Genomic DNA, 21053 nt, shown 5'->3' with positions numbered 1-21053 from the left:
TAAGTATGTAACTCACTAGAATATGTATGTTGATATGAGCCCTCCCAAACAAGAACTATAAGAACATATACAGATAGATCTCCCGCCACTCTTCCCAAAAATAAAAATCAAGAAGCAGGTCTAAGGTTATCTGCTTGCTGATAACCAGTGTTAATCAGAGAAGTGTCAAGTTACAAATGATGTGTTGCTTTATTTTTGACAGGTACTGTTGTGGATGCTAATATTGATGAATTAATGACCAAGATGAAAGAACTGAAAGAAACCCTTGAAGAAAAAAACAAGGAGGCAGACGAATACCTGGATAAATACTGTTCCCTGCTTATAAGCCATGAGAAATTAGAGAAAGCCAAAGAGATGTTAGAAACACAGGTTGCCCGTCTGAGTTCACAACAATCTAAACTTAATCTTCGAAGTTCTCCTTCGCTGAATTCAGTTGTTCCAGGACCATCCCCAGTCCCTTCCGCTACTGAAAAGAAGTCATCATCTGGCCAGAATAAAGCTTCAGGCAAGAGGCAAAGGTCCGGTGGGATTCGGGAGGATGGGGGAGAAACCACACCTTCTACACCAGAGAAATTTTCTAAAAAAAGCAGGAAAGTGTTCAAAAGTGGTATTCACCCTGCAGAGGATGCAGAAGACGCTGAGCCTGAGCCAGAGGGACTTCCAGAAGTTGTAAAGAAAGGTACTCATAATTCAAAAAGTATCTGTGTTCTTTTGAAAGTGCTCATAAAAATTCACATACAAAAAGACAGAAGCATTTATTTTTTAGGTTATTGTGTAACAGTACTCATTGATCTTCAGAACCAATAGTCCACTGTTAAATTGCTAAGGTATATACTTTCTTTTCTGTCATGAGAGAATGGCTAAGATCTAATTACTCATGTCACAGTACCAAAAGTACCAGGAGATTTGAAAAATGGCTGTCAAAAACCTGTTTAGAAATTGGTATTTCTGTGTTGAAAAATCCCCAAATCAAAGACACCCTTCGAGCTTTCCCACCTTTAGTCATGTGTGACCCAGGTAGTGGGTGAGCTAGAGGATGGACCTGATGATGCTGAAGCCACTTCAGCCACCTGGCTGAAGCCACTTACCACTTTTTTTTTTTTTTTTTGAAACCCACGGGTGCTCCAAGTGCGGCCCAGAGATTGGGGCCAGTCTAGGAAGGTTTGTTACTGCTCCATGATCAAAGCAATGTATTGAAATCAAGAGTAAGAGTTTGAAATTTTCATAGCCCTTTGCTGTCGTTGCAACATTCAAGCGCATAATCAGTTCTCTATTAGATTCATTCTTATTGTACTATACAAAAGTATCATTCCACAGCAGATGGGAAATTACTTCCCACCCCTCCCCTGCAAAATATCAAAACCGATTTTTTGCCATAGATAGTTTGAGAAGCACTGTTCTGAGCAACTCTAGCCCTTAGGAAATCTAACCCCTAAATAGTTAGCTATCTCTTTCTCGTTTCTGTTTTTTATTTGTAGTTACAGGGTTAAGAACAAAGCAAAACCACATGCTGCTGTAGTTACTGTAGTTACTTTAATGCTGTGTGTGACATGCTTTCTTTTAAGTATCCTTGGCATTGCCCTTCTCCTCTCGGTCATCACAGGTCCTGTCAGTTCCCTCTGCGGAAGGAGATGATGAGTGCAGAGCAAGGTCAAATCTCTCCTCCCACTTAGTTTTTCTACCTGAGAGTAGTTACCTCAAGTAGCTGTTACCATTTCACATTTTCCCCCTTTCAACAAGAGCAGACCTTTTCTTTTATCTCTTTCCTTTCCATTTCACCCATTTCTTCCCCCTCTAATCCAAATCTTACAGGAAGGCCTGCTGGTGTGTTCTTCTTAGAAAAGTGCGAGTTAAGACATCCACATAAAAGAAGCAGGAAAAAATTTTTCTGTTTAATGTTATTTTCCCCATGTGGTTTCTTAGGTTTCTAATAAGAAAAGAACCTGCTAGTGATTTATTCAATTTGATGACTCCAGGGTAACTGTGAATAAAGTGTGTCCATTGTCCACTGTGGCTAGGAGAAAGTGTTTTCGGAGTCACCCTTGTCCTTGTTCAAACTTCACCTAGTGAATAGTACTCCCACCGTAGCTAGAATTGGAGCCAGCAGTGTTGACAGTCAGCTTTTTGCCTTTAGGGTTTGCCGACATCCCAACAGGAAAGACTAGCCCATACATCCTGCGGAGAACAACCATGGTGACCAGGACCAGCCCCCGCCTTGCTGCGCGGAAGTTAGCACCATCCCCCCTAAGTCTCGACAAAGAAAATCTCGCTGAGACCTCCAAACCAACAGCTGGTGGCAGCAGATCACAAAAGGTAAACTACTGTGAACATGTATGTACCGTTTGAAATCCAGGAAATGACAGCGTTATCTGGGCGAGGGTTTGACACTGTGCCCTCTGACTCAGGAGCTCTTCAAAGTCTGACCTTCTCCCTGGGGTGTAAAGAAGTCAGTGGTGAGGAAAGTAGCGAGCAGATGCTAGGATAAACATCACATTACCCTGCCGCACAATCTTGTCCTTGACCCAGCAGGCCACTTATAAATCGTCTGACGGGAGTTGACGTTGTGAGATCAGAACTCAAAGGGTCTGTGAGAAAGTTTCGGGCAGTACCATCGAAGGATTTGGCACGGGTACTGGTCATTGCTTGCTTCACAATTTTCCCTCTCACCCATCTGCCCCCCAGCCGCTGACTCTTTGTGTTTTACTATTCCTTTACTTTTTACAAAAAGCACATATTTCAGTAGATGTCTGGAGAAAGTAGCTGTTTATGGATGTCTCTGTTTTGATTGTTGGGGGTAGGGAGGGCTGGGATCTTAGGGACCTCTCTGCACCTTGCAAACAGCCCAGCTTATTTAAAGCATAGAGGATATTTGCTTCACAGATCTTTGTCCCATTACAATAATCCATACCAGCACCTACCACTTATGTATGCAAAGCATATGTATTTTAGGGAACTCAAGTTTTATTTTCTTATTTTATTGTACTCTCCTAGTAAGTAGTATTATAAAAGGAGGAAGAAAGTAAGACTTACAAAGATTGAACCTGCCCAGACTTAACACCTACTGTCTCTCAGCTCCAGTCTTGCTCTTTTCCCATTGTTTCTCAAACTAGGGATTGCAGGAATCTTGTTGGAAGTTTCTAGAATGGCTCACAGATTTTTTTTTTTTTAATGTTGTGATTTTACTTTGATTGCTTACTTGTCAGAGTTTAAGTATTCAATATGATTACCTTGAACCAGCCAACAAAGCTTTGAAAGTGTAGTAACCCTATTTGTGTAATGTAGTAATTCTTAAGTGGGCAGGCATGCTCCTCAGTAGGATTTTAGACACCAAATACAAAGACACTGGTGATTAGCTGCATCAAAGCAAGAACATATATGCACATGTTTGCTATGTTGATGTATAATGGCTTTAAGGATTAAGGAATTTATGCCTACTATTAAGTTTGTTAAAACTTACATTATAATAAAAATTTGATTAACTCAGGAGTGAGGAAGAAGGGTCTGAGGTTTTCTTTCACTCATTAAAATGGGCCCATTCATGACTTGTATTAGAAATATTCTACTATTTTGTGCAAATTTCTTCCCCATCCCCACCCCTCCACCCACCTTTTTCCTCTCTTTTTTTTTTTTTTTTATTTCCTCGCTCACTCACTCACATTTGGATTTAACTTTTGGATGCTGGTAGCAATAGAACACTGAAGAGCATACTGGAGTAGGTCCTGACTTTCCAAGGGACCATAAGAACAGCTTCTTTTCCATAAAGCAACTAGCACCTTTAAAGAGTGAAGCTTCCAGGTTTGACTAAAGCTATTAACCGCAAGCTAATTCCTGAAACGAAGTATTTGGCTCTTTTAAAACAGGAAATCATGACACATAGGTAGTACGCTGTACCTCCTGCTATTTCACGGCACCTCCCTTTACTGTAATTACTTGCCTAAATATCTGCCTTCTGAGTTCCAGTATGACTTCTGTGATGTTCCTGGTTATGTTTACAGTTTACCTGTGTCCTCATGTCTAATACAGATATTTGTTGAATGAATGGAGCTGTGAATGTCCTGAAGTGATTGCAATAATAGTTGTTTAAAGGTGTGTTAGGAAATCACCTCATGAAATCATCATATGGGTCATTTTTCCCTTCTTTTATGAGGAATTGATGTTAAAGCAGTTTCCATGTGGAGTTTAGACTTTCTAAGAAAGAGAGCTTTGCACGCTAGGGGGCCTGCTCTCCACGCTGCTGTCGCATCTGCTGAGGACAGAGCAATAACCATGGTTGCCTGAAGACTTGTGTGCTTGCCTTAGCTACAGGCTGCAGTAGGCACCAGTGGTTATGAATTGCTAAGCGGTTTTGTGCACTTGTGCACATGAATGGAGGGTGGTTCCTCTTGAAAGAAGGTTATAGGGGACTTCATGATTAGATGCAAGCCTCTGAAACCCGGCTTATTGATTTTTTTTTTTTTTTTTTTTTTTTTTTTTTTTTTTTGCGGTACGCGGGCCTCTCACTTGCGGAGCACAGGCTCCGGACGCGCAGGCTCAGCGGCCATGGCGCTAGATGCTCTGCGGCATGTGGCGTCTTCCTGCACCGGGGCACGAACCCATGTCCCCTGCATCGGCAGGCCGACTCTCAACCACTGCGCCACCAGGGAAGCCCTGATTTTTTTAAATATATATATAAATTTATTTATTTTATTTATTTATTATTGGCTGTGTTGGGTCTTCATTGCTGCGCGCGGGCTTTCTCTAGTTGCGGCGAGCGGGGGCTACTCTTTGTTGCGGTGCGTAGGCTTCTCATTGCGGTGGCTTCTCTTGCTGTGGAGCACGGGCTCTAGGCGCATGGGCTTCAGTAGTTGCGGCACACGGGCTCAGTAGTTGTGGCTCATGGGCTCTAGAGCACAGGCTCAGTAGTTGTGGTGCATGGGCTTCGTTGCTCTGCGGCGTGTGGGATCTTCCTGGACCAGGGATCGAACCCATGCCCCCTGCGTTGGCAGGAGGATTCTCAACCACTGCGCCACCAGAGAAGCCCCAGCCTATTGATTTTTAATTTAATTCAGCATTTTCTGAATCACCTTATAAAATGCTTGCCTCATCTGTTGAGCATATTTCATCATTCAGTTTGAAAAAAGAGAGAGCAAGGTGTTGTTTCCTAAAGCAGTTGCTTAGAAACTTGGGATTATGAGCCTTCGCCTGAGGTCACTGGCTGAGTGTTGAGAGATTTCCTAGATCGTTTAACGGAAGCTTTAGTGACATCTGACAAGTTCAAAGGGGAACATGGGTAAAATGCGGGTTAGGTGAGGATCGTTCTCTGTTACGTCTCTGGGATGAATAAGCCCAGAGCTCCCAGTTTGCTGGGAACAGGGGAGTCGTGATTGTGTGTAGACTTGATCTGAGTCTGGGGTTGGCAGTCAGCTCCAGAGGACCGTCCACTAATTGTAGAAGATGATGGTGAGGCCGTCACCACAGAGTCGGTCAGCAGTTTCGCGGGGTCTTAGCCATTTTTCCTACTAATGAGGTTCATTTCCTATGAGCCATTTGCATACCTGCCCTCTCCCCACTGTGGCTGCAGACACAGTTTGTAAGACAGTCAGGGTATGGGTGCACTTAATAGCTTAAGTACCTGGTAAGTCCGACCTCACCTAGTTATGGGTAAGTCTGAGGCTAACTAACCAGCATGAGGATCAAATCCAGAGTGTAAACTCTGATCACCGGCTACAGTTTCCTCAATTCAGAATCAAAGAAATTGAGTGTAGAGGGGGGAGGCCAAAGGGTGGGCTTTGGCTATTTAATTGGGTTTCAGGAATTGAGTAGCTTAAATTCTCTTTCCCCAGCGTGATCTCTCCATCCCCCACTCCCCCATCCCCGCCTTTTAATGGTGAATCTAAAGGTTTGATTCTCCTGCATCTGTTGGGTTCAAGGGAAGTCTGTTTTTGTATCACTTTCTACTTTAAAACAAAAAAGAGAAAAGAAAAGAAAAAGGAGTGCCAGTAAAACTCTTGTTTTTTTTTTTCCTTCATCTTTCCATGGACAGTAATTTCCCATTAAGTCCTGATTCTTCAAGGCTGCTCCTTTTAAATGTCCTGCACATTATCTGAGGTAGAGGCAAGCTTTCCAGGGATCTGATCTGTCGGCCAGATTTACTATGTTTTCTGTAATGAAGAGTATTTAGCTGCCTTTTAAGACCACGTACTTCCTATGGAAAGAATATAAACGAGGAAATAATTTCCATTCTTTCTTCTTACTGCTTCAGAAGGAGGTCACCGGCAGTCCGTTGCACAGGGAGTGATGTGTCCCATAGCCGCTTCTCAGACTTGGTACTGAGCACGTTTGTGCTGAGCACCCTTGTTAAGAGTCCTTCCTCTTTTTCTTTTACAAATCTTCCTACCTGAATTGTCTTTCACTTTGGTTAAGTGACGTTTTTCTGTGCTTCCTCGGTCTTTCTCCTCTTTCTCTTTCCCGACCCCATATCTTTTTTCACTACCATGGAAACCTCAAAAAAATCTCGACTTTACCAGCTACCCTGCCCTTTCATCTACTTCTTAAAGTCTCGCATTTTTGAGATTCCCTCTTTCTCTTAAAAGGCAGGACATCAGAAAGGGAATTTACTTTTTTCTGGACTTTATTATTAGATAGCTGCCCTTCTGCCATAAACCAAATATGGGAATAAAACAACAATGTAAGGGGAATGATTAAAATGCTGGTATGTGAGGAGGAGGTTCTAGGTCTTTTAAATGTTGTAAATAAAGCTTCCACTCTATGAAGGTGGTATTACTCATTTGGAATACGTTCATTTGAATGACAGCAGGGGCTCAGTTAAGATAAATGGAAGCTGCTTTGGGTTCTTATTTAGGCAAATATTGAATGTTTGCCAGGTAGGCATATTCTGGGCACTGTGGATGCAAAGGTAAAGAGGACATAGTCTTTGCCCTCAAAGAGCGTACCTTCTGACCTGAGAATGTCACACTGGCCTTGGGAGTGAGTTTGCGGCCGTCAGAGGTGTCAAGGGAAGCTTGCAAGGCGGCTGGTCAGAGGTTGTGTCCGACCCTTTTCTCTAGCTTCTCTGTTAGGTGGGGGCCTGTTTTCAGGGAAGAAGAAATAGTAAAACTGTGTACACCTCCTAGAAGAAGAAGAATTTAACTTCAAATTTGGTGATCTAAGTGCTTGATTTTTCATGTTGTAGAAGTGTGAATGTGATTTAAACCTCTAACAGCGACGCTTGTGTTGCAGGTCAAGGTTACTCAACAGAGCCCAGTGGATTCAGGCACTGCCCTCCGAGAACCCACCACCAGATCCCTCTCCATCAGTAACCTTCCTGAGAGAAGTTCGGCTGACAGCCCCAGGGAGGGCCTGAGGGCCAAGCAAGGCCGGCTGGCTCCCAGCCCAGAAGCTGGCCCCGAGTCCAAGGGCAGTGAGAACTGTAGGGTCCAGTAGAAGAGCCCTTGTGTGTCAGTACCCCTGGAAGGTGGCTGTAGTTGAATAGAAGGCAGTGTGTCTGTGGGGTTTTTCTTTATTCGGGGAGCACATTATCAGAGGGAAGAAAACAATTCCTTATAAATCTAAATATGTTGGACTCTTTCGATCTCCCCTGTATAACAGTTAGAAAAGTTTGGAAGCACTGATTACCTCTTCATTGATATTCCTCTTCTGTAATGTATAATAGTCCTGTATAAAGCTTTTTGGTAATGTTAACACAAATGGCAAGCACTATATAACAACTCCTGTTTGTATGCGGATTTTTACACTAAAAAAATGCAAAACATTTTTTACTTGCAACAGACAGCTCCCAGGAAAATGTAAACTTGCTTTACGGTATTTCCTTTGTATAGTGTTAAGCATGAAATAATTTTAGATCGAGCATTTCTTTGAGTTGAGTAAAACAAAAGAAAACAGTGTTATATGTGTTCAAGGAAAACATGCACACAAATACATATGTGGGTGTGTCCCTCCTCTTCCAATGTGTTTTCTAAATCTTGGCTTATATAACCTGTACATATTTGTGTGTGGGGTGGTAGGAGTTGTGTGTTGATTTCCAATTAGCCTGGTTGCAGACTCCTCAGAGGTGTAGCATATCGAGTTTTCTGTCATTGTGCTGTTTCTGTTGAAGACCAATTTGTTGCAGTATTTTGCTATGCATTCTGGAAAATGGTGATCTTCTATTAAAATATGGCATTTTTTTCTACTAAAAATTCACCCTTGTTTTCTGTAAAAATGATTCCTAAATATAAATATACTATGAACATTTGTACCATTTCTTGCTAACTTCACCAGCCTCTTATAAAAGTAAAAATGTTTTAACAAACGATACTACTATATTCAGTGAACGTATTCAGTTATATTAAAAGACGTGATTTGGAATATGGGTCATGAAGATTATGTAGGCATATAATATGTCCAGCCAGCTCTTGGCACATTGTGTGTACCCGTTAAATCCCATCAGCAAGGATACAAGTATGTGGTATTTTCCAGCTCATTTACGGATGACAGGGTTTTGAAAATATGCAGGCATTATGAGCCATATCAATTCCAAAAACTTTGGAACAAGTCTTTGTGTCCTTGAATCAGGGTGAAGATGTTTTCCAGGACATGAGCTAGTAAAAGATAATTTGCTCTTGACTTTCAGTTCAGATTGATGTGTAAACCTTGACAAATACTATCATTTATATTTTAAAATTGTCCTTTGCCAGATGGCCTCTATTGTTGGATAATGCTTCAATAATATTAAACTACTTAGTATTCATCCACTGAAAGTGGTATCCTGACTTTCCTCCTGTTTTTTTCTGTTGCTCGAGGTTGTGGTCTGGTGCAATATCCTTATCATAAATCATCCCAAGGCTGCGATGTGCTCAAGGGCATGGCCCAGAGTAGACATTGCTGGGATCAGGCCATCAGCTTTATTGGCTGTCTCCAGTTTTTGGAAGATTCCACTCAATTGGTCTGGCTGGGTGGTTTGGTGGGTCCTTGAAAGCATCTTCATCTTTTCCTAGGTGGACTGTAGTTGCTGTTCCTTGTTATAGGAAGTACTCAGCATGCCTTCCATTTTCATAATTGTAGAGAATTGTTCACAGTCTTATAAATGGACAGCCAGGACATTAAACATTCTTTTCCTTGAGCTAAGAATACTTGTTACACTAGGAGCTGAGTTGCATATAGGATGTAGGATGAAAACTGAATACACTACAGTCCCAACTCTGAAGGACCTAATAAGCCAGGTGAGTCACAAATAAGATCCCAGCTGACAAATCATACGGGGAAATAACCAAGTCCAGAGATCTAGGGATTTGATTCTCATCTGTTCAAAGAGGGGCTTGGTTGAGATGATTTTTTCCCTCTTGAATATTCTGTAGGAACTGAGATGGTGGCCCTTGGTGTTATTGGGAGTTATCAGGAGTCCAAAGGGACTATGCTCTCCCTCCCACTCCTACTCACATAAGCTGCCTTCCCTTTAGAGGAAGGGGCTTTACGCTAAGTTCACTGACGAGAGAGAACACTGAGGGAATAGAACTTGGGTAGCTTCAGAAGAACCAGGCCGTTCGTTCTAATTAGAAAAACCTGAGGACCTGAAACTAGCATCCTACCTCCAGATAGAGCTATGTATCTAATGGCACTATTCACTTGAGCTATGGCTCAGCTACTTAAAACAGTGTGGAAAATTATAGTCATTTCACATGTTTGCTCAAACCTTACACCTTTGTGAGGTAGACATTCGGATCTCCATTTCATAGGCTAAGATTAAGTAAGAGACACGGAGCTTCTGACTCATGTCTGGAGAGAGCTTGTTAATAATAACAATGTGTCTCACAACAGGCTTGCAAAACGGGGATTATCCTTATTGGATAAAAGATGATGTAGGCTCAGAGAGTTGAAGTATTTCAACCATGGTGTTTGTGAACATAGAGCCCACTCTCTTTCTTGTTTATATTGTGCCTCTCTAGGAGCAGTCTGTTCCAGAATAATTCTGATAGCACAGATATTCCTGTGATAGAAGTAGCTTTTCCTCTCTGTGCGATGGAGATGTCCTTCAGTCTAGGATGATGGCATCTGACTTGTGTTACCTTCTATTGAATTTTCAAAACCATAAAATGAGACAAGCTATAAATTTCAGCTTCTAAAAACTGTAACTACTAACTCAGTGCATAAGCACTATTTATTTAAATGAAAGCAAATCTTTTTAAAGAGTCTATTTTGGAAAACTTGAAAAATCTAAAGATTTGTAAGGCTTTGAATATGCAAGTTTAGTATAATGTAGACATTAAAAGTCAGGTGTCAGAATGCCTGGGCTCCCCAAGTGACCTTGGGCCAAGTTTGACCTATGCCCCAGTTTCTTCTGGTAGAATTGGGAATAATAATAATACTCCTGATGTTGTCATGATAATTAAATTAGTCAGTTACTATTTAACTGTACATAGGATTTTGCACTCAAAATGTTGGTTATTCTGTCTACAGATAATTAGATAATTTTTAAAATTGCAGTTTACAATTGTTAGATAAATCTGTTCATCCAACGCTACACATTAATTTCAGATGAAGTTCTGTCCTACAAAATTCTCACCATTCTCAAAACCACTAATGCTTATTTTGCAAATGAGTTTAATCACTGTAGATTTGTTCATATCATTCAATTACTGATCTTGCAAAGGTACTGTCCACTGGTTTTGGTTTTTCTTTGGTTGGCTCATTAAAAATACCCAAGGAAAACAATTGCTGCAGTTTTAATTACAAATGAGTTGTGTTGCTGAAGTCCATATAAACTGACCATTTGGAACTCAAAATACATTTCTTTATAGAAACAACATTGCAAATTGTGCCCAATTCAAGCTTAGAAAGTTAATTGAGTTCACACATAATATATTAAAAATGGGGATTACTTTTGTTTCAACTATTAGAACCTCCACTTATAGCATTGTTTTACTGGAAAAATATATTTTAAGCATTGAGTTGCCAGACACTCATTTTTCTACCCCTCAACCATTTTTCTAGTGTGTTCCACCCTTCCCATCCTGTGGTGTCGGACAGGAATTTTCTAGTGGTTTCTGGAGAGTAATAGGTGCGCAGATTCCTGTCTGCCACATTTCTAGCAGCAGCCTGTCCCGGTATGAAAGGGAAAGGGACGGCTTTTATGTTGGTTCTGATGCTGCAGGTAAGGTCTGTCCTGTGTAATGCTGATGTATTTATGTGTGTGAATGTAAGCGGTATGTTCTGCTGATGTTTTAGAAAATCACGAGGAAACACGCATATCCCCAAAGTTTATACATTTTTGTTGACTTGCAGATTGAATTCCAGCACCAAAATCCCACCAGCCCTCATACCCTCAAAGTAAAGACTGTGGGAGGTGAATAAGATGACTGTTCTCTGTTGTTCCTCTTCTCTAGGACGCCTTGAGGATGATCACAGGGTAATGTTTACATGCATAAAAATACCAGATTTGTCAAGCCGAATCCTTGCAATTTCAAATGCTTTATCTTATTTGATATTTAATAATCCTGTGACGTGGGTCCTATTTTGCCACTCAAGAAGACACCCAAAAAGGTTATTAAGTTGGTGGCAAAACAAAACTGAGGTTCTAGACTTGATCTCCAGTCCAAAGCTCCTCATATATTACCTTACGCCCCCCAGTAGAGAGGAAAAAGGCCAAGAAGCTAACTACCAGCCTGATAAGTGCTTTTTAGGTTCCTATTCTGAACCCAGTGGGGGGAGTTTCCTTTTTTTTAGGGCTTAGGACAACTCCGCACCTAAGGAAAATGTGCTTTATTTAACCCTTAGTTAGAGATGGTTTCCAGCAAAGGTTACACTGTTGTAATCATAGGGAATTTCACTTCTTCCCGCTTCGAATTTTTCCTCAATGCTGCTTCCTTCCCCAAGGAAGCAGGAAAATGGCAGCTTTCCACAGTTACAGACTTTTTAGGGAAACATTGAGATATTTCTGAGTTTTAAATGTGAGCCGATCCTCTGGGTGTTGAAATCACAGCTGTGTTATCTAACAGAACGTGTGCTGGCTGAGAGCCCACTCCTTCCTGCTAGACCTTGGGCAGTTCACATGAGGGTGTTACTTGTCCCGGATGCCATCTGCCTGTTGTTTTAATGGTCATCTTCTTGGACGTGGGCCAGCAGAGGGTCATGAGGGCGCCCTGTGTCAGCCCACAATGCTTTGTCTCCCCTACGCTATTTATGGTCAGCCCATAGCTTATGCCTTCACAGCAGGCTGGTGGTCACTTTCCTCCAAATCATAGCCATGTGGGGAAGGAAAGAAGTGCTACTGCTGATTTGTAAACAGGTGACTATTCTCCTTTGAAAATAGCCACGACTTGGAGCAGGTAAGTGAGCTACATCTTGGCTCTGCCCAGTTAGGTTCTTTCCGAGGTTTGGGTATTCAGCTTATGAGACAAGTTGAAATACCAGACGTTCATGGACTTGCATATAACAGATTTTAATGGCAGAGCTAATGAATGGAAGATACCCATCATTCCTAGAAGTTAAAACAAGTTCTCACTGAGAAGATTTACTGCAGATTCCACTTACCAATCTGCTGTTATAAAAACCAGAAGCCCAAATTAGCATCCTAAATCTCATTCCAACATGTATAACAAAATTAGAATTTTTAGAATTTTTTCCTCCATGAGGTTGTCATAAACTCATTGAAGAAGAGAATATATTGGTTTGCAAAGAGTCTCACACTGATCTTCCAAATGTGGCATGCGTTGTAGTCAATGAAGAATTATTTTTTAAACCCAATTCAGCCAGTTAAAAATAAAATTATCCCCAGACAGAAAAGATGGTTGATTGCCTACTCAGCTGTCACTGCCACTTTCTTTCCTGCTGATAGAACTCGCTTTTGTTCAGATGCTGGGCAGCATTTGCTCAGGAAATGGGGCCCCGCCCACAGGGAAGGAACGAAATTAGCGTAAGCCAATTTTGGTCATTCCATTCTCTTTTGCCAGTGTCTGGTTATGATGACCACCCTGCAGTAACCAATTCTGAGGCCAGAAATAAAACATTTCCAAAACACAGATGCCAGGTCAGAAAGGTGGGTCACTGATAATAACTGCGTTAAGCCTCTGAACCAACCCTGGGTTTCTTGTCAAAAATAAGCTATTATTTTTTAAAGCAACTTCCAGTAGGAAATTCTGTTACTTCGCCCACAAGCTTCCTGATATAACTACAAAGCCCATTTTCTGATTTTTTTGTTAGTCCATCCCTATGCTCTTTATCCTTTCTTTGAGTCTGGCCTGCTACCTGACTGAGCAAGAGAGCTCTTTGAAACCCATAGGTTTAACAATCTTACTTTCTCCAGGTCTGTCATGAAAAGCAATTCTGCTTGGATTGGCACAGGGCACCTGTCTGAAACCTAAATTCCACAGGCGAGGATGGGAAGAAAGTACATAATGTCCTAATGCCTATTAATGCCCACCTTGAAAGTCATTCATTATTCTGCCTATTGTGATTTTTCTTAACATCAGGTAATTAAAATAGCTACAAGTCCAAAAATAAAATGACTTTTGGGGCATCCATAACTTCTATTATAATAATATGGTTTAATTATCTAGGTTTCCTTTATCATTTTGAAGATGAAGAAATTGAGATCCTGAATAAGAAATAGTTTTCTCTGCATCCCACACTTTGTCCTAAAATCTACATTCCAGCTACTCAGAATGGTGCTTTTAAAAAATAGAGCATGTGGCCAATGTGAATAATATTTACAATTCTTTTTTTTTTTTCTAGAAATGATCATTCACAGCACTGGAAGGAATAGCAAGTTTGAACCACATCAAGAAAATTGGATCTTGAGTTCTACGAGGGTCAAACATCCCTTCATTCTATCCCAGCCTTAAAGACCAGGGGATTTCACTAGGAAAACCCAGTAGGGAAGCCAGGATTAGGGTGCCAGCTGCAGAGAGATGTACGTGTGTACGTGTTAATGGAATAGTTATGGGGATAGACACACAGAGCATGAACACTCAGTGTTTCTGGTGACAGGCTCACAGAAGCTCTCTACTTTCCTCACCAGGCTTTTCCCCCAAGCCAACATCCACATTCGAGCTGCTTCTGTGTGCTCTAGGACTTCTCTCTTAGTAGCTCCCAAACATGGCTGTGGGTACCTTTTACACAATTAGGGCTTTACATTAAAAAAAAAATCCTCAGATAGAACCTGTCAGAATTTTAAGACCTTCTCCTCCCATACTCCTTCTCTTCATATGTACAAACTACATCCTTGTTTGATTCAATTTATGAAAACCAGAACAGAATCAGACTATGAATATCATACTTCCCAAATAATTCCCAAGCATTCCCTTTAAATGGCAGTGGATGGGAGCCCTACCATATTGCTCTGGGGACAATTAACCTCTTGACAGAAAGACTGAGTTTTAGAGAGAAATTTAATAGTGAGGTTTGTTAGAGGGTCACACCCACCGAAGATCAAGTAGGAGGAATACAGATGAAGAATCTGCAGTGGTCACTGCAAAAGCAAAATATCTTTTAAGTCAATGTAATAGTAAAAGAGAATTTCAAGAATAGGAGGAAATAACGTCTATAAACTCACCCTAACTCAAAAATTATTTTTATCAGAAATAATAGAGATATTGAGAAGACATTTTTTTCTCATGTAACTTTTCATGACACATCAGCAGAGAAGGGTTATTAACCACACTCATCCTAGTTAGATAGCTGTCCATTAGGGTTTCCTCTCAAGTCTGTGTTTATTGTTATATATTTTTTAAGTTCGAAAAGATAAACGCTTAAAAAAGTCTTTTGTTTTCTGGTTTCATACATTAAGTGTACACTTTAACTGGTTTCTAGTCTCCAAAATAATTTTTTAAATGATTGAGGTAAATGAGCCCTGGGGCTTAAGATTGGTTGGCTTAGATACCATAATCATCTCACAGTAATTGATAATATATTATTGATGGTGATGATCAGGAAATGCTGAGAGATGGACAGTGAGGGAAGAGAAAACAGATGGGAAGGAGGAACATGGAGAAGCTGGGAGGAGATATGGGTGGGAAAGGAATGAAGGTTGAGGATCAGAACAACCCAGAGAACATTAGATGTTTTACAGTCACAATTCAAGAATTGGAAGTTCGATCGTCTTGTGAGGACTGCTAATTCCAGGTCTGGGCAGACCTTGGAACTCCATCTCACAGCTCTTGCCTGCCAGCGTCCTTATTTTACAACCACGAACTCATGGAAGCCACTCCAATGCTCCATCTGCTGTTTAAACATCCCCCCCCACCCCCCCCACACACACTATTTTTCAGGCATAGTCAAAAAGCCTCTGCTTATTTAAAGAAGCTAGTATAGAACTAAAATCAGGTTATTTCAACTCCAACTCTGATTTAACTAATAGTTTTCGCTTCCGCCACCACATTTCTGACAAGTGATGCTATCCTATATTGACTTGGACTGGTTGTGTTCCTCTACCCTAGTCCTACTTAATCTTTTCAAAGAAGTACCTCTATTACCCTCTATTATCACCTGCTGGGAGTGAGTTCATGACCTCCTTTGGTTAGCATTTCCATCACAACGTTAAATATGCTATATTTTTAACGTATATTCCTATTTCCTCATCTGAATTCCAGGACTCTTTGGGGACAGTAGAATGTCCTATATACATTTTTATACTCCCAGTTCAAGTACAGGGTCCAGCCTGTAAATACTTATTGATGATTATTGCTTGGATGACAGACAGTTGCCTTCTCTTTTTTATCAGGACATAGAAAGGTGAGAAACTGACAGAGATGTACTGATTTCTCAGCCTTAACCCTGGCTGGTACTGAAAGCCATCTTCTCGCACTTGTTTTTGATAAAACTAGACCAAATCCTTCTTAATAAGTAATCAAATCTTTGCTGACATCTGTTTCAACTGATGGATTGGGTGAGCATCTTACTGAAAGTTCTGATGTGATTAATCTCTGTCCCAGAATCCACAGAACTGTTCCCATTATCTAGGAGAATGGTACACGACAAACACTTACTTCCCACTAGTTTGTTAACTATTTACCTCCAGTACAGCTAATTTCAATCTTTTCTTTGAGAGAAATCAAGATGGTATAGTTCAAGGATCTAATCACAGAAAGGTCAAGAAATTGAAGCCCGGAAGGTTTGTACCTGCTTTATCTTTTTTCTTTTAATGAGATGACCTTATATCACTTTGCAGGTATAGTAGAACCTAATGTACCCATTCCTTATCAATTTGGAATTTGTGAAAATGTCTTATATGCTCTAGATTGCTATTTGTCTGCATTATCTGGGGAGAACAGGCTTTCCAAATGGGTTCAGTTTACAACGCTCCCAACACTCATCAGCCTCATTGCCCGCCCTTAGAGAACCAGCACCTGCAAGGCCCTTGCTCCAGGTTTTTTTTTTTTTTTGCGGTACGCGGGCCTCTCACTGCTGTGGCTTCTTCCGTTGCGGAGCACAGGCTCCGGACGCGCAGGCTCAGCGGCCATGGCTCACGGGCCCAGCCGCTCCGCGGCATGTGGGATCTTCCCGGACCGGGGCACGAACCCGTGTGCCCTGCATCGGCAGGCGGACTCCCAACCACTGCACCACCAGGGAAGCCCCAGGTATTCTTATTTTAATAATTTTCGCCTCTTCCCTTTGTTCCTTTGGTCTTAGGAATGGTTACTGCTGATTGCACTTGCAACCTCTGTTAAATCCTTTGCATTCTTTGGTTTGCTTTTTCAGTTCTGCAATATCTAGTTAACAATTCTTTGTTAAATTCACTCTGTTTAAATAGCTGGTGTCACTTCTACATCTTGGTTGGACCGTGACTGATATAGAGCACACATATTCTCTTGTGTATTTGGAGGTGATATAAATATTTTAAATTCTTTAATATATGTTTTTTACCTTTTAAAATTTCCACCAAATGTGTCCGAATTAGTAACATGTTCTAGAAATCATATTTTTCCTTCAACAGTAATCTGTTTACCAGGCTTGATGCTAATACTTTGAGACAAAAATCCACAAATCTCCATTTTCAGCAAGTGAGAGTTGATATTGTTCTGTTTCCCTGCCCCCCCCCCCCCGCACCCCAGAAAGGGGGGATGACTTGGAACAGGGGTATCCAAGTCAGCCCCATTCTTGTGACACCTTCCAAATCACAGGAGGGGGCAACACAGGACACTGTAGTCCTCATCTCCCCCAGGAAGCAGTCAGTGATCCTGGGTCTTTCTTGCTCTTGGCAGGGGAGGAGAAGCCCCAGTGGGAGCAACGGAATTGATTTAAATATTCCTTTCAACATTGCTCAGCATGAGCACAAATGGGTTTTAGGGACAGAGACTTTGGCTTGAAGTTGGCTATTCTGAGGTCAGAGGAAAGTTTCTCCCTTGAGAACTTCTGTGCTCAGAGCAGTACTCACGTGCCATTACTCATTTGCTAGTTACTTTTGCTTCTCTATCAGGTTTTTTTTTTAGTCATTACGGAATGGTATCTTTTGCAGGGCAGAAGTTTTTAACTTCAGCGAAGTCTAATTTAACAATTTTTTTCTTTCATGGGTGTTTTGGTGTTGTGTCTAAAAACTTATCATCAAATCCAAAGGCACATAGATTTTCTCCTATGCTTTCTTCTAGAAGTTTTATAGTGTTATGTTTCATCTTTAAGTCTATGATCATTTTGAGTTAATTTTTGTGAAAGGTATAAGGTGTCTAGCTTTTGGGTTTTTCCCCATATGAACATCCATTGTTCCAGCACCATTTGTTGAAAAGACTATCGCTTCTATATTGAATTACCTTTGCTCCTGTTTCAAGGATCAGTTGACTATATTCATGTGGGTCTAATTCTGAGCTTGCTATTCTGATCCAGGTTCATTCAAGTTTCAGATAATGTTTATTAAGCAATTAACAAATAAAATTAAGAGAATTCGGCTTAGGTACAAAGGGAAAAGACAAAGCCACTGCCTCCAGCAGCTCTCAGTCCTGATAAAGTAATCATTCACAGCAGAGCTTAGTAAAGAATACAGTGGAAGGACTAAGAGTTCCCAGAACACAAACATATAAGGCATCCAACTATTTCTTCCCACCTCTGTCATGACTGTTTCCATTTGGGCCCAAGGCACTACTATTTTTCACCTGGAGTTTTTAAGTTGCCTTCTAACTAGATTCTCTGATACTGGTCTTGCCTTTCCTTTTTTTTTTTTTTAAATTACATTTTTTAAAAAAATTTATTTATTTTTGGCTGCATTGGGTCTTTGTTGCTGAGCACGGGCTTTCTCTAGTTGTGGCGAGCGGGGGCTACTCTTAGTTGCAGTGCGCGGGCTTCTCATTGTGATGGCTTCTCTTGTTGCAGAGCACGGACTCTAGGCTCATGAGCTCAGTAGTTGTGGCTCGTGGGCTCTAGAGCGCAGGCTCAGTAGTTGTGGCGCACAGGCTTAGTTGCTCCGCGGCATGTGGGATCTTCCCCGACCAGGGCTCGAACCCGTGTCCCCTGCATTGGCAGGCGGATTCTTAATCACTGCACCACCAGGGAAGCCCTTGCCTTTCCTTTAAAAGAAAGTGGAATTATGTCATTGCTCTGCCCACAGTCTCCAGTGGACTCCCTTCTACCTTAGAGTAAAAGTCAACGTCCTCTCCGTGGCCTTCATGAGCAGGATCCCATCATGTTCCTGCCCTCATCTCCTCTTCTCACACTCTTGTTCTGTTCTGGTCTCTCTGGCCTCCTTGCTATTCTGTTAAAGTGCCAGGTGCTCTTGTTTTAGGACTGGCATTTGCCATGCTCTCTGCCGGGGAAAATCTTGCCAGATATCCATACGCGCCCCTCCCCCAATTCTTTTAGATCTTGGTACAATCTTTGCTATCAGTATCTATTACCTGCTCAATATTTTAGCTCTTCTTTTTCAAAAAAGTTATCCGTCTTTCCCCAGTAAGTTCCATGAGGTTATGGAATTTTATCTCTCCTTCTCTCCCTTCCTTCTCCTCTTCCTCTTTTTTCCCCTGTGGTGCCTAGAATAATGCTTGGAATATAGTATGAACTCATAAAATATTTAATGGAATGGAGGAATAAAAGCGTGAAAAAAGATAGGGACACTGGGAGTAATCCCAGTAAACTATCAGCTTCTCAAGGAAAGAGGAGCTTATAAAAGCCATCATTGATTCTCAGTGCCTAAGCATGAAACAGATGCTGAATAAATGAATGAATGAAGAACAATATACTCAAATAACCATTTACAGTTGAGAACACTGAGGCCCAAAACTTTGGAAGATTTCTTACCCCTGTAGTGGCAGACATGGCCTTTGAGACTACAGGGATATTTTTTTCTTTTCATTGCAACATTTTAAGACTATAATCTCTAAATAAGATGAACTTACCGAGTCAAGGGAATTAATTAGATGCCAGGAGAAGGCTTCACGGGTTAGAATGTTTCTCAGTAGGACTCTGAAGGAAGGGAGCCTCAATTAAAAGGTAAGAAAAAAGGAGTTCTTCTCGCTTCCAAATTCCATATCTTGGCTGAGAAGCTTGCCAGTGCAGGCGTGTGCACCAGAAGGTCCTGACAGCAGTCTTGACAAGTGGCCACTGTGACCTTTGCTTGCCAATTCACAGAGGTTAAGAGGGTAGGGGCTGAATGGATTTAACATCCCAGCAAGGCCTTCTTCTATTTGCATAAAAAAGCAAATACTGGTAGGTTAGGAACCTGAGATGTGGAAGCAATTTTCTCAGACGTGGGCTCGTCTCAGGGAGCCCCAGAGATTACCTGGAGAAAGTTACCCTTCTCAGGGTCCTTTTCAGAGGATCTCTCTTGGCCCAAGCTGGAGATGCCCAGCCCAGCCCAGCTCTTCCAGGAAAACGTGGAAAAAGGGTGAGATATAGCTGACTCTGCCCTCAGAGCTCTCCATTGTGTACGGTGGGTGGGAAATGTTGGCCTCGATACCTCACTCAGTTCAATTCAAAAGCAAGTGGCTGTGGAACTGCTATAATAATATCACTGATGCTCTCACTGGTGCTTGTGCAGGTAAACGGGCATGGTTGTGTCTGGTCTCTCCATCAAATGGCATTTATAACTTTTCTTTGTTTGTATTAACTTTTTGGCTGAAAACATATGCCATCAGAGAACAAATAATACTGACTTTCAAGATTTATATAACGAATTCCATATGCCTTTGACAATTCTATCACATTTTTAGGCAGTTACAAAAGACTGTTTTCCTATAGGATGTCAGAATAGTAACTTGGATAGTTGATGGGTGTCTTGTGAAGTATATAAAAGATTAGAAAGCCAAAAACTAACTTCAAATGTTTTTACCAAAACTGGTCAAGGAAAAAATGAGGAGAGATATTCTTTATCATGATACCTCAGAGTAAAAAATGCTGCTCTGTGGTTAACAAAAACCTTTTTTAAAGTTTATTGTCTATTAGTAAACCATTACTGTCTTACACATGTCCCGAATTTTCTCTTGAAATTTGCCATGCTTATCGTTATTCAGCATACTTGATTAAAAGTACATCTTTGGAATTTCAGAAGCTTGATGAAATGGATTCATCACTCAATAAAGTACAACTAAGAAAGAATAGAACATTTTTTAAACTGAATTTTTGGTTTGTAATTTTATACTTTTATACATGTTACAAGAGAAAAAATGTTTTCTCTAAGCGTCATGACACCAAATCTCCTCATCAAATATTTCCACTCAAAGGACCACTGAGTAAGTCAACTTCTCTTTAAGACTTAAAGGGATGGAAAGAGTGACTTGATTTTTCACTGTGCGGGGTCTGACTGACAACACTGAATTTTTCTTTGCATATGGATACATTTTCTTGTACTTACAAGGAGAAAAAAAAAAAAAAGCTTGGAACTCTTTTTATTCCCTCTGAGGGTTCTTCTCTTTCTTCTCCTCCTCCATTTGGCCGAAGGAGCAAAGATGAATGTGAATGGTTATTAAATAATCACTTGTTACAAGTAACTGATTAGAATTTGGACTATGTCAACAGTGGTGGCTTGCCAGCCGCTTGGCAAAGCGCTAATCACGTTAGGTTTTGGGTAATCAATGTATTCTAATACAAACCATATTGGATGATTGAGATTTTATGCCTTTTTATTTCCTTTAAACAGCTTTCTGAACCAAATGCTTATT

General features: G+C 41.0%; 1 protein-coding gene across 3 annotated transcripts in view; it reads left to right on the top strand.

The window, feature by feature from the left end:
• Positions 1–8191, top strand: part of CENPF (centromere protein F) — a 61139-nt gene extending 52948 nt beyond the window's left edge. For 2 of the 3 annotated variants that reach the window (XM_024133901.3, XM_024133900.2), the window contains 3 exons: positions 203–679; positions 2135–2313; positions 7219–8111. In XM_024133901.3, the coding sequence (XP_023989669.1) occupies positions 203–679; positions 2135–2313; positions 7219–7422 (860 nt within the window). In that variant the 3' untranslated portion in view covers positions 7423–8111. Of the gene's footprint in view, positions 1–202; positions 680–2134; positions 2314–7218 lie in introns of all 3 variants that reach the window. The other variant, XM_024133899.3, reaches the window with a different exon arrangement.
• Positions 8192–21053: the final 12862 nt, after the last annotated feature.

Source organism: Physeter macrocephalus, chromosome 4, assembly GCF_002837175.3.
Source record: "Physeter macrocephalus isolate SW-GA chromosome 4, ASM283717v5, whole genome shotgun sequence".
Taxonomy (NCBI): domain Eukaryota; kingdom Metazoa; phylum Chordata; class Mammalia; order Artiodactyla; family Physeteridae; genus Physeter; species Physeter macrocephalus.
This window is presented reverse-complemented; position numbering and strand designations above follow the sequence as displayed.